This window comes from Zalophus californianus, chromosome 2, assembly GCF_009762305.2.
Source record: "Zalophus californianus isolate mZalCal1 chromosome 2, mZalCal1.pri.v2, whole genome shotgun sequence".
Lineage (NCBI taxonomy): Eukaryota > Metazoa > Chordata > Mammalia > Carnivora > Otariidae > Zalophus > Zalophus californianus.
The window spans coordinates 152,167,368-152,188,897 of NC_045596.1; the positions used below are offsets into that span (position 1 = coordinate 152,167,368).

The 21,530-nt window shown below is 33.2% G+C and overlaps 1 protein-coding gene across 7 annotated transcripts in view; it reads right to left on the reverse strand.

The window, feature by feature from the left end:
• Positions 1-21,530, reverse strand: part of HMBOX1 (homeobox containing 1) — a 207,405-nt gene that overhangs the window by 84,381 nt on the left and 101,494 nt on the right. For all 7 annotated transcript variants that reach the window (XM_027598025.2, XM_027598024.2, XM_027598026.2 and 4 more), the window contains exon 4: positions 14,242-14,327. In XM_027598025.2, the coding sequence (XP_027453826.1) occupies positions 14,242-14,327 (86 nt within the window). The remainder of the gene's footprint in view (positions 1-14,241; positions 14,328-21,530) is intronic.

Below are 21,530 nucleotides of genomic sequence, written 5' to 3' on the forward strand. Positions count from 1 at the left end.
GTAATACTTGAGTTGAATCTAGCCAGTGCACATTATTACTGATGAGTCTGTGATATGGTATATGTTTTAAAAATTGGTGTTTAAAAATAAAATAACTCACCTCTCTCCCACACCTTACAACACATTCTCTACCCATTCTATCTGAGACATATAGAGCTGCCTTATTTGTTTTTATAAACAAACAGTGCTCCATAATATGATATATCATAACTTACCTAACTAGTCCCCTACTGATGGACACTTAGGTTATTTATAATCTTTTGCTAAAACATAATATGCTGTAATAAATATCCCTGCACATTTATCATTCTAGACATAAGCAACTACTTCAATGGATAAATTCCTATGAGATAAATTACATGGTCAAAGGGAATGTGCATATACATTAAAAAAAGTAAGTTGCACATACAAAAGAATATGTGTATTTAAAAGAATATAATTGTAACAATCATCAAGCTAAGTCTTATCTAAATATCTAAATTTTATTTATTTAATTTACTAAACGAGTATTTAGTGAGTGCCTGTGTGTGGGATAAAGGCAAAAAAAAAAAACAGTTTAAAGTAGTTACTGAATTGCTAAATGTTAATAACTGATTGAAAACTATAGTATTTAGAAGATGAGATACTATGCATTTTGACAGTGATAACAATATATACATATACCAAACAATATATACATATACAAATACATTTTACATCTTAAATATATACAATTTTGTCAAAAAAAATTTAAACTAAAACAAAACAAAACAAAAAAGACAACCCTTAAAAATTGGTGACAGATTTAAACAGGCAATTCACAGAAAGTATAAATGGTCAATAAATATGAAGTGATGTTTAACCTAAAGTATAACCAGAAAAATCCATTTATAACTGCAGCAATGATATCTGTTAAGAGAGTAAATCTCACAAGTCTTCACCATAAGAAAAAAAAATTATTTTATAACTATGTGTGGTGACAGATGTTAACTAGACTTATTGTGGTGACCATTTTAGAGTATATACAAATTTTGAATCATTATGTTGCACACATGAAACTAATATAATGTTTTTTATCAATTATACCTCAATAAAAAGTAAAATAAAATAATAAAACTGCAGTGAAATACCATTTCACTTTTATCATGTTAGCAAAACATGACATTTAACAATGTAACAACTGTTGGCAAAGACAGGAATGGTTAAAGTATAGATAGATTTGGAGATCAAGCCAAGCAGAATGTTCATCAATATTTATACCACATTTCATCAAATCTATGACAACACTGACTATAAGATGATCATTATTTTATGTACTAATAAAAGAACAAAATCGCCAAAAAACAAAAAAATCCAAACTCAGTGATAATACTCTTTATACACTGATATGGGATAATTTCTACGTTAGAAAAGCTCAGTGTAGAATAATGTAAATAACATACAACCTATCTGGCAAAAAAGGAGAAAGGACTATGGATATACTTATTTGCTTTTTTAATTTTTTTAAGATTTATTTATTTATTTGAGAGAGAGAGAGAGAACGAGTGGGAGGGGAAGAGGGAGAGGGAGAGAATCTCAAGGAGACTCCACGCTGAGTGGGGAGCCAGACATGGGGCTCAAGGGCTTGAACCTATGACCCTGAGATCACAACCTGCACCAAAACCAAGAGTTGGATGCTCAACCAACTGTGCTACCCAGGCACCCCATACTTATTTGCTTTTTAAAAATTTTTTAAGATTTTATTTATTTATTTGAGAGAGAGAGACAGATAGCAACAGAGATAGTGAGAGAGCAGGAGCAGGAAGGAGAGGGAGAAGCAGGCTCCCCACTGAGCAGCAAGCCCAACACCTGGCTCAATCCCAAGACTCTGGAATCATGACCTGATCCGAAGGCAGACACTTAACTAACTGAGCCACCCACGAACCCTACTTATTTGCTTTTAAATGCATAAAGTTATCTCTGAGGAAACTGGTAAAGTTCCTGTCTTCTAGGAAGGGGATTATGGCTAAGGGACAGAGACAGAAGAAAGATTTAGTGCTGTATACCCTATGTACATCTGAAGTTTAAACCACATGAATATATTTTCTAATATATAAAGTAAATTTATATTTTTTAATTTAATTTTTCACTTTTAGTTTATTAGGCTTTTATTTCAGTAATAAGAATACATAAAAAAATTTAAAATTCCACTTCAGGGACCTAACTGTTCAAAAGATACTTTTGAATGATTTTCACTTTCCCTTCTACCTTTTAAAACAGATTTATTAAAATATAATTCGCATACCATACAATTCACCCATTTAAAGTGTACACTTCAATGGTTTCTAGTATTTTCAAAGCATTGTACAACCATCACCACAACTGATTTCCCCACCTTTTGAATAATAAAATGAGGATACTAGACAGAATTCTGGCAAAGTCAGAAAGTAGAAAAATTATGGGGCAGAGAAAGGAAGATTTTGCTACAAGAGGAGCTGGATTTTTTTTTTCCTTCCTACTTTCTACTCTCAGTATTAGCTGTAATTATGTAAATAATATTTTTAAGGCAATTTTGTGTATGTCAAAGTGGAATAGTAATGGTGAAGAAAGTTTCCCATGCTAATATAAAAATGAACTTATACAGTATTTTTTTCAGATAGAAAAGGAAGGAGTATTTTAATAGTTTTTTTCAATGACTGTGGATATTCTCTGATACTACACTAAAACTGACAAATGATATATTCTTAAAGGTTAGCTGCAATGTTGAATCTAAAATCAACTCACTAACAAGCTTTTTCATACTCTTACATTAAAATCCACTAATCTATCATGAATTTTTTTATGTTAGTTTTAGGTGTCAATATAATGACTTGATATTTTTCTCGAGAAATGATTACCACAGTAAGTCTGGTTAAAATCCATCACGATACATAGTTAAAATTCCTGTGTGTGTAGGATAAGAACTTTTAAGATTTACTCTCTTAGCAGCTTTCAAATGTACAATAGAGCACTGTTAACTATACTGCCCATGCTGTACATTATATCCCGAGGATTTATTTATCTTTTAAGTGGAAGTTTATACTTTTTGACCACCTTCACCCATTTTGCCCACCCCCTTCTCCCCAACACTGGCAAACACCAATCTGTTCTCTGTATCTATAAATTTGGGTTTTTTTAAGATTCCACATATAAATGATACCCTATATTTGTCTTTCTCTGTCTGACTTATTTCATTTAGCATAATACTCTCGAGGCCTATCTATGTTGTCACAAATGGCAGGATTTCCTTCTTTTTTATGGCTGAATAATATTCCACTGTATAGGTTATTTTCATGACTTAGCTTATAAATATGCTGCAATGAACAGGGGGGTGTTGTATATTTTTTAAAGTTCATTATTAAGCGGCCAAAGGGCTAGAAACATTATGGTTAACGTATTTAGTCTCAGGAAGCTTAACTTGAGAAAAGTCAGTTTGGAGAGGGATTAAGGAGTATAATAATGATAATAATAAGACTTCTATGGCATTTACCATGTACCAGAAATTTTACATAAACCAACTCATTTAATCTCAAAAACCCCGTTAGGTAGGTATTATTATTATTCTTATTTTCCAAAGGAAGAAACTGAGGATAAAGATATTCAGTGACCTGCACAAAGATATGTAACTAGTAAGTGACAGAAAACATATTTTTAACCTTCAAAGTCATGCTCTAGACCACTGCATTATACTGCATCTATATACTGAAATGCTATGTAATGAACACGGGCTTTGCAGCAAGACAAACAGCAATTAGCTGTGTGACTATGGGGAAATAAATGACTCTCTTTTAGCCTCAGTTTTCTTGCCTGTAACTGAAGAAGTTAACACCTGCCTCTCAAATACATAAAACAGTTAGCAGAGCACCTAGCACTTGGTAAGTGTTAAATTACAGCTAAAAATAAAAACCCTCCAAAAAGAGGTTTAGCTAACATGGTGCAGAGCAGTAAAATGCAGAGCCACTGGTCATCCACAAATCACTTAAGAGGGCTATATGCTCTCCTGGTAGGTTACCTAGCACAATGATAAATCTGAGCTAAAGACAAATAAAAGCACAGGCAACAATAGTTCAAGAAGTATTGTTCTTACCAAATATTATTATGCATGATACTTATTTTAACACATAGCACTCAAACATTTCAAAGACATTCTTTATGTCCTAGAAAAATCAAGACAAACTGGTAGTATGTCTTCCAAAAAAATACTTAGCAACAAAAGGGCTTGGGTGCAATGGTCAATCTTTATATTTACAATAGTCAAAGGAGAAAAAAATGCACTTCTATGAAAACAGCATATTCTAGTCTTTAAAATGTCTCGAAACATTAAATAAAGATCACATTAAGAATGTTTCTAAAAACTCTTTTCTATATTCTCATCAAGAACAGTGACAACAAGCCTAAGGCAATGTTATATTGGATATGTATATTAAAATCAATGTGTTCAAAACCAAGAAGTTGTCCACAGATCTGCTTGGGAACAGATTTAGAGACAAGTCACTCAATATTTTTAAAACTACTACAGGAAGCAAAATCTCATAGCTTAAGTGACTGAAAACTATGTTCTATACTCAAGCATAGTAGAGCACAGGGGAAGGGTTATTGCTCTATCTAAAGCAAATTCAATTTGGTTTGTGGTTTGTAATCTTATTATTTTAGGCAACTGGCAAGAGAAAAGTATTTCTCCCAAGGATAAAATCATGTAGGAAAGTGCTGGCAACCTTTGAGCTATTAAAGACCTGATAATCTCCACTATTCTATATTCTATCTGCAGGCTTCAGTACAAGGTACAAGCCCTAAAGGATAAGATCCTTTAGTTAAGTAACAGCAAAGTGTAAGATAATCACTTAAAAAAAAAAAAGGCACAGTTTCAAAGATATTTAAGGAAGAAATAACACCAATCCTACATCAATTCTTCTAAAAACACAAGGGAAAGAAACACTTCCCAACTTATCTTATGAGGCCACATTATCCTAATAACAAAACTAGACAAGGACATTACAAGAAATGGAAAAAGCAAAACAAACCCAGAACAAGACCCCTAGTGAACACAGATACTACAATTCTACAGTACTAGAGTATCAGCAAATTGAATCAAAACATATACAAAAGATAATACATCATGATTTGATGGAATTTTTCCCAAAGTGCAAGGTTGGTTTAACATCTGAAAAGTCAATCAATGTAATTCACCATATTAACAAGACTAAAAAAGAAAAATCATGTGGTAATCTCAATAGATGCAGAAAAAGCATTTGACAAAATACAATATCCATTCATGATAAAAATTCTCAGAAAAAAGAAATAGAGGAAGCTTCCCTTGAAGGGTATCTTGATAAAGGACAGCTATGAAAAACCTACACTAAGAACACACTTAATGGTGAAAGAGTGAATGCCTGCTCCCTAGGCTTGGAGAAAAGTCAAAGATGTCTGCTCTCATTACTATATCCAACACTGAACTGGTGGTCCTAATTGAAAAGGAAGAAGGAGAATTAACTCTACTCACAGATGACATGATTGTCCACGTAGAAAATTCTGAGAGTTTTTCAAAAAGCTACCAGAATAAATGAATTTAGCAAGGTTACAAAACAGAGTATCATATACCCAAATCAATTATTCTATGACTCAAGAAACAAACAACTAGAAATCAACATTAAAGACAGTACCAATATAATAGTATCAAAAATGTAAAATAGAGATAATTTAAGAAAATACGTGCAAGACCTATACACTGAAAACTAACATGGTTGAGAGAAATAAAGAAGACCTAAACAAATGGAGGCATACCATGTTCATGGATGAAAATACTCAGTATTATTAAGATGTCAATTCCTAATATCAGACTGACCTATATTCAACACCATCCCAATCCCAATCTCATTACAAATATCCTTTTTGTAGAAATTGACAAGGTGATTTTAAAATGTATATGGAAATACCAAAGACCTCAAGACTTAATACAAAAATTTACCATTTTGTATTGTTATAAGGATAAACATAAAGACCAATGGAACACAACAGACCGTCCAGAAACAGACCCAGACATGCATATTCAGTGGATTTTTGACAAAGGTGCAAATGTAAGTGAATAGGGAAAAACTAGTCTCTTGACCACTGCTAACCATTTTCAACAAATGGTGCCCCAACAATTGGATATCCATAGGGGAAAAAAAGTAGGTCTTAACCTTTACCTCACACATACACAAAAAATTAACTTGAAATAGTTCATAGACCTAAATGTACAAGCCAAAACTATAAAGCTTCCAGAAGAAAACATGAGAAAATCTTTGAGACTTAATTTAGGCATATTTTCTTAGCATACAAAAAGCATGAACCATAAAGGGGGGAAAAAAGATGAATATAACTTAATCAAAATTAAAAACATTTGCTCTTTGAAATATAACACTAAGAAAATGAAAATGTAAGCCTCAGACTAGGATAACTGTTATACCCACATATTCAAGGACTTGTACCCAGAATATACATAGAACTCTTGTAATCAATAGTAAGGGAAACAACCCGATTAAAAAACAATGGGTAAAAGATTTGACAGACATTTCACCTAAGAAGATACATGAATAGCAAATGAGGATCTGAAAAGATGCTCAACATAATTAATCATTAGAAAAATGCAAAATAAAACTAGAGTGAGATGCTATTACATATGTACTAGAATGGCTAAACCTAAAGAGAAACACAAATACCAAATACCAAGTGTTGAAGGGAATGCAAAGCAACTGGAAATCTCATACACTGCTGGTGGGAGTGCAAAATGGTACAGCCATTTTGGTAAACAGTTTGACAGTTTCTTAAAAAGTTAAACATATACTTACCAATAACCCCACAATCCCACTCCTCAGTATGACAAAACATATGTCCACGTAAAACCATGTAGACAAATATTCACAGCAGTTTAATTTGTAATAGCCCAAACCTGAAAACTGCTCAAATGGCCATCAACTGATTAATGGATAAACTAATTTTGTTATATCCACCCTATTACCCTAGTATTCAACATTTAAAACTTAAGAACTATGCGCCTAGGTGGCTCAGTTTGTTGGGCGACTGCCTTCGGCTCAGGTCATGATCCTGGAGTCCCGGGATCAGGTCCCGTGTTGGGCTCCCTGCTCGGCGGGGAGTCTGCTTCTCCCTCTGACCCTCCCCTCTCTTGTGCTCTCTCTCTATCTCATTCTCTCTCTCAAATAAATAAATAAAATCTTTAAAAAAAAACCAGCTGTTTAAAACTTAAGAACTATGGATACATGTAACAACACTAATGAAGTTACAAAAAGAAAGAAGTGAGACATACGAAAAAGGTATGTATTGTGTGATTCCAGTCACATAACATTCTAGAAAATGCAAAACTATACTGACAGAATGCAGATCTGTGGTTGGCAGGGACTTTGGGGTGAGGTATGTGACTGCAAAGAGGCAGGAAGGAACTTGATGAAATACCAAAAATGTTCTATCTCCTGACTTTGGTTATACCACTGTATAAATTTGGTACAATTCAGAGAACTCTACTCTTACATAAATTTTATCTAAATAAAAGTGATTAAAAATAAAGGAAAAAAACACATTTCCCCTGCATACCTCAAATTTATTTTGTAGGATCAAATGATATAGTCAAATTTAGCTGAAGTTGACACATGGTGATATTAAAAGCTTTCTTAAAGGCCATAAGAATCTGAATGATTGTTTAACAATTTTACAGACCTCTCAGATATCACCACCCTCAAACTTGGTTAGTTTGGTTAGTTCAAGCTTCAGTTCCTTACCTAATTAAAGTTAGTAACTACACACTACTAAATCTAGTATGTCTTCCTGACAGAACAAATTATTTGTAGCAACTGAGGTCAAATCCTTCGATTTAAGATCTATCATTGAGTAAACGTCAGGAGTTAACAGAATAATTCCTTAATGCATAAAAGACCATATCTATAGTTTACAAAATATGGTATTTATCCCTTCATAGCTTTCTTCTGCAGGAAATTATTTATAATATTGCCTGATGACTTACATGCACTACAGCTGAACTTTAGACTTTGCTATTTTATCAGACACAGATACCTTCTGACTTATTTACTAGGGTATTCTTTCTGTCATTTATTCCTGTTGCTTTTTTTTTAATATAAGGAAAATTAACTTATGTTAAGTAAGAAATAATTCCTAAAACTGCTGAAGGAATATTATAACTCAAGTAAATACTTTTCTCCACAATCTTAAGAAACAAGAATTAGGGAGAAGCAAAAATGAAAATTACTAACTGGGGAAAAAAACCACATCTGTGTCTAACCTTTTAAAGTCACTTCTGTCAAAGCTTATGGTAGAATAAAAATTTTTTAAATATAGTTTCTACCTTAAATACAGGTGGAGGAAGAATCTTGTTCTTACTTGCAAACCAACCTTCATAACTTTGACACTAAAAATGTATAGTCCTATACACTGTATTTGAGATGATGAAAGCCCTGGTAGGACGATGAATTTCAAGAATTTCAAGAACTGTAGCAAACTGATTTTCTAACAACTGAAGTACTCTCTGAAATTCTTTTCACCCCAATTTTTCACTTAGCTGTCACCAAAGTAAGAAAATGTGGGTATTCAGATACAGAGGCTGGACTTTTTCTCTAGGAAAAGAAAAACACAACCTTATGTGTTGTGTTTACAAGAAAATAGTTTGCCAGCAAATTGCAGAAGATAGAAGAAAATGAAGTAAAAAAGTAAGAATTTTTTGAACCACAGGACATCTGTTCTTATTCTCTAGAGGCTACAAAACAAGAGAAAATCCTAAAGGCACTCTGCAAAAATATTTATATTGTTGGTAACTGAAGTCCATTCAAAGATCTGAAAAGAAGTTTTCTCCTAAAAAACAAAAACTCTAAACTTTTTCAATTTGGAGACAGAAGTTAAATCTCAAATATAGAAATTTACCTTTTGAGACAGATAATTGCCTTCAAACTGGAGATCTATCTAAAACTAGTGAAATTCATTACACAGGAATTGATAAAATCTTGTTAAATGAGCCTGACAATTAATTATATTTGGTTGTATGACAAGAGGACAATACTACAGTCTGTGATATATGCCCTACCAACATTATAGTAACTTTATTCATAACAGCCAAAACTTGAGAGGCAACCAAGATGTCCCTCAGTAGTGAATGGCCGAATAAACTATGTTATGTCCAGACAATGGAATATTATTTAGCACCAAAAAGAAATGAGCTATCAAGTCATGAAAAGACATTTAAGGAATCTTAAAACCATATTACTAAGAGGAAGATGCCAACATGAAAAAGCTACATATTCTAGGGTAACATTCTGGAAAAGGCAAAACTATGGAGGCAGTAAAAAGACAGTGGTTGCCAAGGGTTAGCAGCGAGGAAGGAAGGCAGAACACAGAGGATTTTTAGGAAGTGAAACTGTAGCATCATATTATGATACTATAATGGTGGATACTTGTCATTATACATTTTTTAAAACCTCACAGAATGTACAAAACCATTTACAAAAACAAAGTAAACTATGGACTTTTGGTGACAATAATGGTGTCAATATAGGTTTGCACACTATAACAAATGTAGCACTCTGGTGCTAGATGCTGATAGTAGGGAGGCTATACGTGTGTAGCGGGTAGAGAGTAAACAGGAACTCTGTACTTCCCACTCACTTTTGCTGTGAACCTAAAACTGCTCTAAAAAATGAAATCTGTTTTTAAAAAAGGTATAATTGACACTTTAGTTGGTTTTTAATATCTGGTTTGAAGTTCTCTGCTTGGGGAGAGGATCAATATATACCTATCTTTGTAAAGAAATTATTATAATTAAATTGAATATGCAGTGTTTTCATACTTCATTTTAAAGATAAATTTAAAAAAGGGAAGTGATCTAAGTACAGTTGGAACATTTCTAAAACTGGTTCAGAGCTTCTCTTTACACAAATTCTTACATTTTGGGAATGAGATGGTAGATGCACACTGGTTAAATGAACTTTGTTTGAAAACAGAAGAGAATTTGGGGCGCCTGGGTGGTTCAGTTGGTTGCGTGTCCAACTCCTGGTTTTGGCTCAGGTCCTGATCTTATGGGTCATGGGATCCAGCCCTGTGTTGGGTTCCACGCGCAGTGGGAGTCTGCTTGGATATTCTCTCCTTCTGCCCCTTCCCCCACTCGCATGCTCTCTCTCTTTCAAACAAATAAATCTTTAAAAAAAGAAAAAAACAGAATAGAATTTGATAACTCGAAAGATTCTTAGAAATATTTGGTCAAAGCCCCTCATCTTATAAATAAGGAAAATGAGGCTCAGAGAAGCTACATAATTCTTCCCAGGACCCCAAGGCTATTTAAGACAGAAGGACTAGAACTTTGGTATTCTAAAGTTTCATGGCTGCTTTTTCATTATATTATCATTCAAGAAAACAAAATTGTGTTAGATTTCTTAAAGTTCAGAGAAGTAATTTTTTTTTCTTCTTCCATTTTAAGAGGATATGAATCCAATTAGTGTATTTTTTGGCTGATAAGCACTCACTCAAGCTCTGCCCACTTACTCATTTATTCTGCCTGCTTGATTTTTCCCAGAGATCATTTAAAAAGAAAATCATGTTCTCGTAATTCTAAGAGCCAAAGAAAATGTTTTACCATGAAAGTGAATATAAAACCCACGTGTGGGTTATTACTAAAGCAAGGACTATGCTCCCCATCCCACTATTGTTGGTCAGAATTTAGAATCCTGCTCTACCTCTAAGAGGTAAAAATCCACCCTTGGTGGGAGCAGCTGTGACTCTGTGAAAGCTGCTACAAATAACATGCTGGGAAATTCAGCAGGCACTGTTATTATATCCTGTTTATACTGTCATTTTTCCTATCAGTAGGATATTATTTATACAGACCCCACCCATGAACTTCTTGTTTATCTTATTATAGAAATCCTCCAAATCTATAAAAAGAAGCCTCTGTATTTGTTTCTGGAACAAGCACATGTGTTATAATTTTGCACCTCACTACACTTTTTTTATTTAGCATTTTCTTCTGTTATGCCTATTCTTTTTATCTCAAGGTTGATTTATTTCATTATTTCACATATTAGAGTTGAATTTAACTTTTTAAAAGACTCCATTATAGGACAGAGATTCTGGAGTGCCACATCTTAAACTTTATATTTGGGCTAGATTTCGACAGGTAGATATTCTTCTAAGATACACTTGACTAATTTGTTTAAAGACAAAAACATGCCTATGTACTGAGATCAGGTACCCATAGTGAATGAATCCTAAATGCCTAGGCTTCCTTACATAGGCTACCTATGCCAAGTATGCCAATTACGAGGGGCCAGGCTTTATACTGGTTCTCACCAACTCACTATTCTGTAGCTGGATCTCTTTTCTAGAATGAAAAGCCCTGTCCCTGAGTCTAGCTTGATGGCTGGATGGGCCAGGTGAAAATGTAACATGGTAATACATGAGAAATACATGAATTCACTAAGTTGACCAATGAGACAATGAAGCAATGTGGCTATAAATCATTTCACTCCCCTGCCTTATGTAAAAATTGAATTAAAGCAGATAAGAGTAAAATGGGATTCTTTAAGGGCAGAAACTCATGCAGCATTTGCTGAGCAAATAAATATTTCTAGAGAGGGAACGTCACTGGACAAAGTCATATTGGATAAATTTTCATATGTATAGCTTGTGTTAGCTTCACTAAAATTCCCTTTACCCTACAAGACAGCGCTACAAGGCAGTTAGGTAAATATGAAATCTTCAGAGAGCATGTACAATGCTAGACTCTTTCAGGATGTATAAGAAAGATCGCTGTATTTAAAGAACATTACTCTAAAATGCATAACTGAAAGGAGGCTTAGTACCTAAGTGTGGTGAACTTAGTGTAACTCCTTTCAGAAAAAGAGAGGTCTACAAGAGCTAAAGAGATCAGAGAAGTCAGATTGAGGATAATAACAGGTAACTTTGATAAACAGGATTTTATAAGGCTGAGGTGAGAAGGGGAAAGGCATCCTAGGTACAAACGATTTGTAAGCATCCAAGTGAGGAGAATTCTGAAAATTGGCAAGTACCTAAATTTAGCTAGGGAGAATACTGAATACAAGATGACAATAAAAAGGAGGCTGGAGTCAGACTATAAGAAGTTTCATTTTTCAGACAATGGAGAACTATCAAAGATACCTGATTATGGGAAAATGCACCCAAGCTTTTCGAGTAGGAATGAAGAGGAAGAATAAGTTGGATTGAGGTTGAAATGGGGAATGAAGTTTTTAACAGTACCAAATCCTATGGTTATGGCAGCAAAAGAAAGGTCTATGTGATAAACAGATAATAAATGTGTAAAAATATTTTCCAAAAACAGGAGACGGCATCATGATGACTCTTTTTGAGTGGGACAATGTTAAAACTATGCCAATCCACTGAAATTAATGTCGGTAAAGCTTACCAATCTCCTAGAATAGTACTTCTCAAACCCAAAGTACCTGGGGATCTGATTAAAATTAAAATGCAAATTCTGATTCAGTACATGTAGGGTGGTACTCTGTATCTTTACCTCCTAACAAGCTCGAAATAATGCAAGATGCTGAAACATCTTTCAGTTTCCCTTTCCAAAAAGGCAATGCTACTATGTTTAATCCATTATGGTATAACTAGTCCTTTTAGATATTCCTAAGAAATTCCATTTAAAGGTATTTTATTATAATTTGCATCAAAGTCAGATGGGTTTCAAAAGCTATTTTAAAAGTACAAGATGATTCAAGATTCAGAGTATTCAAGATCCTCAGAAATATTTCCACCTGGAAAAAAAAATCAACTATATAATACTGTTCTATAACGCTACAATTTTGTTCTTTTTTGTAGGTTGGCAAAATAGAAGATACTATTGCTTCTAATCTCGGAGGCAAAGTAAAAGCCCTAAAAGACAACACTCCATCTTTTCATAGTGCACATCACTGGGTTTTGGTAAAACCCACTTAACTTGCCCCTATAGTGCCCTTAGCATATTCCTTGATCCTTGAAGATAAAGGTAAAAATTTATTTTATTCTATTGAAAATTACAAAAATTAAATTCACACATCATCCCTCTGTTTAAGATTTCTGTATGGAAGGAAATGCCTCTTATTCAAATCTTTTACCATGAACAGAGGCATCATTTATAAAAATATATTACTAGTGTTATATATTATACACACATACATGTATTAAGATTGGCTGACCTTAGATTCTTGGGATGAAATTTAAGACTTCTGAAGTCTCAAGTTTCATTTTTAACCATATTGATGGTCAATAACAACCTTTTAGGTAAATTAGCTTTAATATATATCGATGTCTAGAGAACAGAAATGATATCTTTAAAACTGGAAGGTACTATATGATCAGATCCAACTATTTCATTGTAGAGGTAAGAAAGTGAGGTCCAGAAGCTAAAAAGCCCAAAGTCACATAGCTGCTAATGGCATGTTAAAAAAGGGTGGGAGGAGGAAAAATATAATTTTCATGTCTATTAATGTGCAACACACAACAATGTAGCTACATTTTGTGTAGTTTCTGGTTCCTCTCATGACTAGGGTATAGTTGATTTTTTTAAGGTCTTATAAACCATTGATATCCATGAAAGGAAGACTACATACCAACAAAGAAGACATGCTACCCCAAAATTTAATAACTCCATAAAAAATGCAGTCTGAATAGAGAATGATACATATACACTCCATACTCAAGATGGGGCTGTGGTGGGGTGGGTAATGGGATGGGATATGAAGAACACAGAGAAGACAATGATAACTCTTATCTTCTCAGTAATGGTTTGAGGAAAGCTTTCACATACAGAAAGTGGTTAAAAAAAAAACAAAACTTCCTTTACTCTCATGAATCATTTTTTCATTGGTAAAATCAGGAATTAGGAGGACTGTAAAGCTTTTAAAAATATGAAATGTAAATAGCAGTTGGATGTGCATGTGTCATGAGCTCTGTCACAATGACAAGAAAACCAGAGAACCCTTTTTAAGCCATAAAATGGGAAATTTTGTGCTTATCACAAATGCTATAAAATTTACTAGCACAAGTAAAAAAAAAAAATCACTGGAGAAGTTCCATGATATCAGAGACAATGGGTTTTAAATCACAGGCATACATTATTATGCCTAAGTTGACAGGTCTGCACTGCAGTGCAGAAATGCAAGCAATATTCCAACATCTGCACCAGAAGGCAGAGACTAGACATGATTCCAGAATAAAGGGCTCTTCAGCTCTTACCTGTTACCTGTGCAACAACTGCTTGGGAAATCCTCCGATTGGCAAGAAAGGCTTTGATTTCCTCTTTTATCACACTGCTGTCCCTCCTAACAAAAACAGAAGACAAGACCAACAATGTATGCTGAAGGTAGAAATCCTCATCTTTGCTAAGAAAGGTGAAGCAGAGAGGTGGGGAGAACATAGAAAGAAAGGACACAAAAATAAAGGTAAACAGACCAAGCTTGTGTGAAAATATGAAATTAAAACAAACCAAGAAACACCAAATATTCAAGTCCTAAAACATCACACCATCAGACAGACGCTTTAGTGAATACCACAGGAGATGTAAGTCTCATACCAGAGGATGGTTAATCACATGCTGTGTATAATTCATATTAGGAACAAGGCTGCCATATGGTATATACAAAGTTTCATTACTGAGGAATGAATATACCTTACACAGACAGAAACCCTAGAAAAATAAATAGCAACAACAACAAAAATCAGTTGTGAGTAGATTGTGGGCTTGCAGATTAACTCTATAACTGCATAAATATTTTGGTCAGTAATTTTAAAACCTTTGTTAAAGGACCAGAAATCATCATTATTCTTACAACTGCTAAAATATCAACCATTTTAAGAAATTTAATTTGCCTTCTTTTTCCTATTAAACTAAAAAAAATTTAAGTGGGATGAGGTGAATATATAATTTTAACATAAAAAAGGCACTTATTCATTTCCTATTATATGTAATATATAGAATATTTAAAACTATGTTATATTTTGTCCTTGAGATTACATATTATAGACCTAATTTTTCCTCCACTAGACAACAGCAAATTCTCAAGACTAGACATTCACCAGAATAACAATGAAAGGCAAGACTTCTATTTCTCCATCAGGACAAATACTTAAGTAAAACTTAAACTTAAACCCTTAAAACCAACCAATTTCTCTTTGAATGCTTTATGTTCAAAAGGATTACATAAGTAAAGCACTGATTTTTCATCAAGCTCAAAAGTAACACAGAAGAGCAGTAATTTATAATCTCATATAGGGTCAGCAAACTATGGCTAAATCTGGTCTCCCATCTGTTTTTACACAACCTATGAGCTAAGAATGGTTTTCACAGATGAACACTTGCAATCATTACTTGGTAACAGAGAATACTAACTTTGAACATGAATTAAGCAAAGTATTATATCCTCCCCAGCAAAAATTCCATTCTTATCATTAGTAGACCCATATTTTAAAAACTATATTCAATTACTATTATTCTATACTAAATTTTGTCAGTAAAAATTTGTGATCCTTTTGTTTTATCTTAGCTGTAAGTATGTGTATTATAACCTCAATTTTGCCTCTTGGCCACAAAGTGTAAAATGCTTACCATCTAGTCTTTTCCAGAAAAAGTTTGCTGACCCTTGATCTGAGACAAAGGGATCATGAAATCTTCACAAATCATGTTGTAAATGAACCACAAACTTCTTATAGGGAGTATAATCTTTAAAGATTATTTGAAGCAACGAAAGAAAAGATCCTATCCAAAAAGAATCAGCTGTGATTTGAATTAGAGCAGATATTTTAGCCCCTTGGTGAGGAGGGGCTATACATTCTGTTGGTGGATTCCATGTTCCCTTTCAGGAATTCTGGAAAGTGGCAGAGAAGCGATAGTTAGGGACAACTTTGATTCTGAAGCTCTACAGTACATTCCTGATCTACCGGTTGGAAATCCTAATCAAAAAGATTCCTAGAGAAAGAAAATAGCTGCCTAATCCAATATTTAAAATTTCTCATACTCATCTAGATTCTGATCTAGATGCCAGCTAGATTCTTTCTAAAACTTTCACTTGTTTATATTTGAAGTATTTCTTTGAAAAATATGCATTCTCATTTTATTTAAAAATTGTGTATCTGAAAGAAAAAGGCACAAATAAATACACTTTAAAGTCAAATAAAACAAACTGCTCAGTAAAATACAGGTAGTATAGGCCAAAAGGCTCTCAAATATCCACCAATAATCAGCTGAGCAAGAGATAACTTCAGCGGTATGAATTTCATTTGCTTTATGTAAATAAAACAACCAAATCATTCAGTTTCTGATACAACTTCAAAATTAATCTGAAAAAATTTAAAGAAAGCACTGCATTGCAATATATAGAATATCCTTCTAGGAAAGTGAAAACTGAGTTTAAGAGAATATTTATTAAGGTTAAACAAAAAATGTGCTTTTGTGGGGAAAATGATTAAATGGTACTTTTTTGACTACTGATTTAAATTGGAATTTAAATCAATTTATTTTAAATCAAATTCACCTAGAGTAGACACTAAATCATAAAGAGGACATAACACTCAATTATTCCAATAGGAAATATCCAGTTTGTGAATTATTCACAGCTTTGCAGTATGATATTATCAAGGACTGCATTGAGACAGAAGGAACTTCAGAAAGTCTGCAAAACAGCAGCAATTCACTTACTCTCTCATAGACTATATTTTTAGATACTTAGCAAGTTTGTAAGTACCCATGATGAGTTAAAAAAAAAAATAATAACAAAACCTCTTTTGTCAGCTGCTTTACCAGAGAGAAGCTTTTTCAAATCGAACAAAAACGTAAGACTTAAAAAATAAGGTTATGCTTGGGCAAGTCATTTAATATAGCTGGACCCTGGTTTCATCATCTAGTAAAATGAGAACAATAAGACCCTCATCACAAGACTCTTAAAATTGTTCTCCACACACTGAAATTAAATTTAAATGAAATATAGTATTAAATGTGTGCATATATGTGTGTGTATAATAAATAAAATAAAAAATCCTTCAATGTAAAAATTTTTGAAACTGTAAAAGCATTCAATAAGCAATGACTATTATTTTATAAAACCCCAGAAAGAATTCCAGGTAAAGAAGAAACAAATGATTTGCTGTAACTACCTATGACTGAAGTAAACACCTGCATGAGGTACTTTAAGGCACCATGGAAAGATTTCTATGAAGTCAATTTAGACACAAGCAATGATGTGTCATCTAGTTATTTTCACTAGGTACACGTAACCCCTGCTTTCTGAAAGTTTGCATTATGCCACTCTGCTTTTATAAAAGACCAACATTAGTATGGTAACAGCATTTTTTTGTAAAAGTAAAAATCCCCTTCAGATTTCTATCAGTTAGTGAAAACAGGTACTAATGGAGGCTTTCCTAAAAGTGAAGTGGTATAACTCAAGCTTTCAGAAAATACAGAAAATACAGAACCTGTATTTTCAAGACAGTAGTAGTATTCAACTTTCACTTGTGTCCAATTCTCTTGTGTATTTCAAAGACCTCCATTCTACAGGGTTAACTTGTTCTTTAAACTTTCAAATATCCCCCCTCATTCAGTCTCCTTTAACAAGCTGCCTCTCCTACTGTCCACATCGTAACTCTGTGAAGTGACCAGTTTCTTGGTGTGAAAACTCCTTCGTTTACTCCAAATCTAATTTTCATATACTCTCCTACTACTTACTTTCTCCCTTTATTTGAAATTTTTCATCCTCTTTAAAAAGAATGAATCCCTTTTCTTCACTTCTCTTTTTTGTGAGTACTAACTTTTTCAAGTTTTTATTTTAATCACCCAGCACTCATCACAATTCACTTCTTCTAAAATCTCACATTCCTCATGATTTGTATTCCTCAAGTCTTATGAAATTAAAGTGAAATACAAGCGGATCTTTCCTTGATTCCATAGCTTACTTCCAAGATAAGCTACCAGTCTATTTGCATCAAACCACTTAAAATCCATGTCATCTCCTACCACCTGTTCCAAATCACAGCCATGTTGAATTCTTCTCTCTGGGTGCTTTCCACACGAAGATAAAATTCTTCCTTTCCACCCTCCATTGCCATTATTTTTATAACTTGCTAAACTTTCCATTGTTATCTACAGACCTTTCTTAATATCCAAATGAATTAATCAGTAATGCCTTTTTGTAGAATCACCCTTACTTTAAAACACAATTTAACTGTCATCTATTCAGAGAAGTTCTCCCTGATCCTCACAGCTAAAAAAGATCTCTTTCTTCTAATAACTAACTTTATCATTTCAATTATACTACTCACATGCTAATATATTACATGCTATTCTATATTATAGTTGTTCCGATCTGGTCTTATCGCTCCTACTAGACTGAAGTCTTTTAGCACAGAGATTGTGTCTTATTCATCATGGGGTTTGCATATAATAGAGCTTAATTTGTTCAATGAACGAACAAATTTGTAGTTGAAGATAAAAGGTTGTAAATGGCAAACCTGATCTAGATAATTTATAAAACAGCTCTAAATTCTTAATCTCAAATATGTTTAAGCTTCCCAAATCAGAATGGAAAAAGTTATTTATGCCAGCTCAAAATGGCAATCCTTCCATTTTTGGAACAAAGACTATTAAAGACTACATGTTTAAAAGTTGTATGCTTTAAGATCTTCCATATTCTCTCAGTTGAGAATACTACACATTCTTTAGGACTCCTTAAAGGTAGCCATCTATCTCAAAGACTTCCAGAGATGGAGCAATACCTACAAAGACAGACTATATCACAGATGGGAAAATACAATTGCATACAAATTCTTTAACTTTTGAATAAGAACCTGCTCCCTTTCATTTCTACTCAGGGAGATAAAGCATAATTTAAAATTTTTAAAAGAAAAGCTACTCTATATGTATACACAACATTGTAACTGAATTTAGGAAATACATATCCCTAAATCACCAATTGTTAGGGATATAGTTAAGCATTTGGAATAAAGTCCTGGATCTTATATAAAATACAGTCATAAAATTTAGTACATGGGTAGTTAAGAATAACAACTTAATACATGGCATTGTTTATGAATTCCTGATAAGCCTCATTTCAACTGTTACTTTATAATAGACACATGAAAGAACAGATCTACACTATAATATTAACAAATGTATATATATAACGATTTATAAATATGTATGTTAATAGATGCATTTTAAAAATACTAATATGTGAAATGGGTTTTCTTTCTAGCTCTTGGCTTTAAAGTCCTTCCTAAAATGTTATATATTCAATAATTTGTTGAGAACCCACTATCTGGTTTCTTTTTTTTTTTCACCCCAATTAAAAAATGGGAAAAGTAGCAGTTTCTCTCTTTCTGATTCTTTCTTAAGTTGATCAGGTGTACATTTATAAGTTAATTTCTATAAAAAATTTCCTCTGTGTACCTTGAAATTAGTAGGTGTTAAGTCTATGAACTCAATGGGTTATGTGATTTGAAAAATATTAACTTATGATTGAGTGCTATGGAGCATGCAAGATGTGAATTATATATGATTATCTAGAAAAGGAGGCAGGAAGGCATTCAGGTACCCATTCTCCCCACTTACAGCCCACCAAATCTAACCCACTACAATATCAGAGTGTTGAGTGATTAGAGAGGGCAGTACAGCCCTATGTGGCACAGGATACTCAGAAAAATCACTGCTCAAAAATTTCTCTAACATTCTACCAAATAAAAATTCATCTGGTTAGTAACTGATTTGAAATGGCAAATACCATGTGAGGGGTAGAGGGAGGGAGGAACAACAGCTCATTAAGGCATTCACAACTTTCACTTGTGTTACATCAACCACTGTTCTTAAAATCTTACTGAAATCTACAGACATGAAAAACTTCTTTACAGAGGCAACAGATACCAGAGACATGGTAATAAAGACATAGGTTAGAATTCAGGCTCTGACACTTAATATTTAAAATCTTTTGGGTCAGTTATTTAAATTTCATGAATCTCAATTTCTCTGCTGTACTTCATACACAGCATGGTTATAATGATTAAAAGTGAGAATAGTCATGCAATAAACTTCTCTCTCTGACCTAAGGATTGTTATTATGTGCAAACTTGAAAAAAATAAGAGGCGGGCACAAAGGAGGAATGCAGGTGTGGGTGAGGACACAATGGCAGAGAACCAAAGAGAGCCAGAAGGTTCAATGAGACCCTTAGATGATTAGAGAACTGAAGTAGCAGTTCATAGAAAGAAGCAGAGAATACGATAAAGATAAAGCATCCTAACTATGCAACAAGTGGCAGTAAATTAAACACTGGTAATAATGCAAAAACATGTATATTTTTAATGATAAAACTTGAATGTGTGTTAATTGTGGGATTTAACTACAAATCCTAATCATTGCTAAATAGGTTTTCTGTTTGAGAACATAGTTGTATTACAACATTATGCCAATGTAAGAGCTAGTAGTTACATTTTTAGACCCTTGTAGTCAAATTTTAGATCTTAGCCAATCTTCAGAGCCTTTTGTTAACAAGAAAATTTCCCCAAATTTTGTGGTAGTCTAATACACATTTGGGAATTAATTGTTATGTTAAAAGCTTATTAAAACTGATTAATGACAGCAACAGTATAAATTTTATTGCTGATTCCTCTCTACTCAGGATAATTAAAAGCTAACCTTGTCATATTTCAATGACTTAAGTAACTTCTACTTGCAGCAATGGTTCTCCCTCTCAATCATGACAATGATACACATGTTAAATTCAAAAGGAACATCTAAACTGTGGCCAGTTGCTTTTAACAAGTGAAAATGAATTCAAAACCAAATTGAGCTCTTATATTTTTAAGTGTTTTTTTTTAAGTTTATGTATTTATTTGACAGATAGACACAGAGCAAGAGAGAAAACACAAGCAGGGGGAGTGGAAGTAACAGGGTTCTATGGCTGCTCTATGAAACTATTCATTATAGGAATTACATTGGAATCTAGATGCAATAGTCCATTTAGTTCACAGTTCCATATAACGCAGTGCTACCCTAAAAATAAATTCGGGACAGTTTATTTAAAAGATTTTACCACTGTGGTACTATAGAATAGATCTTCCATATGCAATATTAAGTCACCATTATACTATCTTTAGTCTTAAAATCCTTAGGAAGAACTATAACTCATAATTATAGGTTCTAACTTTATTCTGACAAATTTGTACTACAGCTTCTTTATCTACTGTAACTATTCTATCTGCAGGCTTTCCTCCTACTACAGTAGTAATAATCTATTGAAAATAATGCTTTTATCATGTCTATTCCTACACACCTGTAAAAAATCCTTAATTCAATCAAATTAAACATAAACTACTCGTGTGGAACTAAATCTTCCCAAACCTGTACTGCATCCTAATATAATATTCTTATTACCATAGTCTAGCCCATGCAACCTTTATAAAACTAAACATGCCTTGCCTTTTCTACCTTTTTACTAATCCCTTAACTTTAAATAAAGTTCCTATATTTCAAAACAAAAGCTAT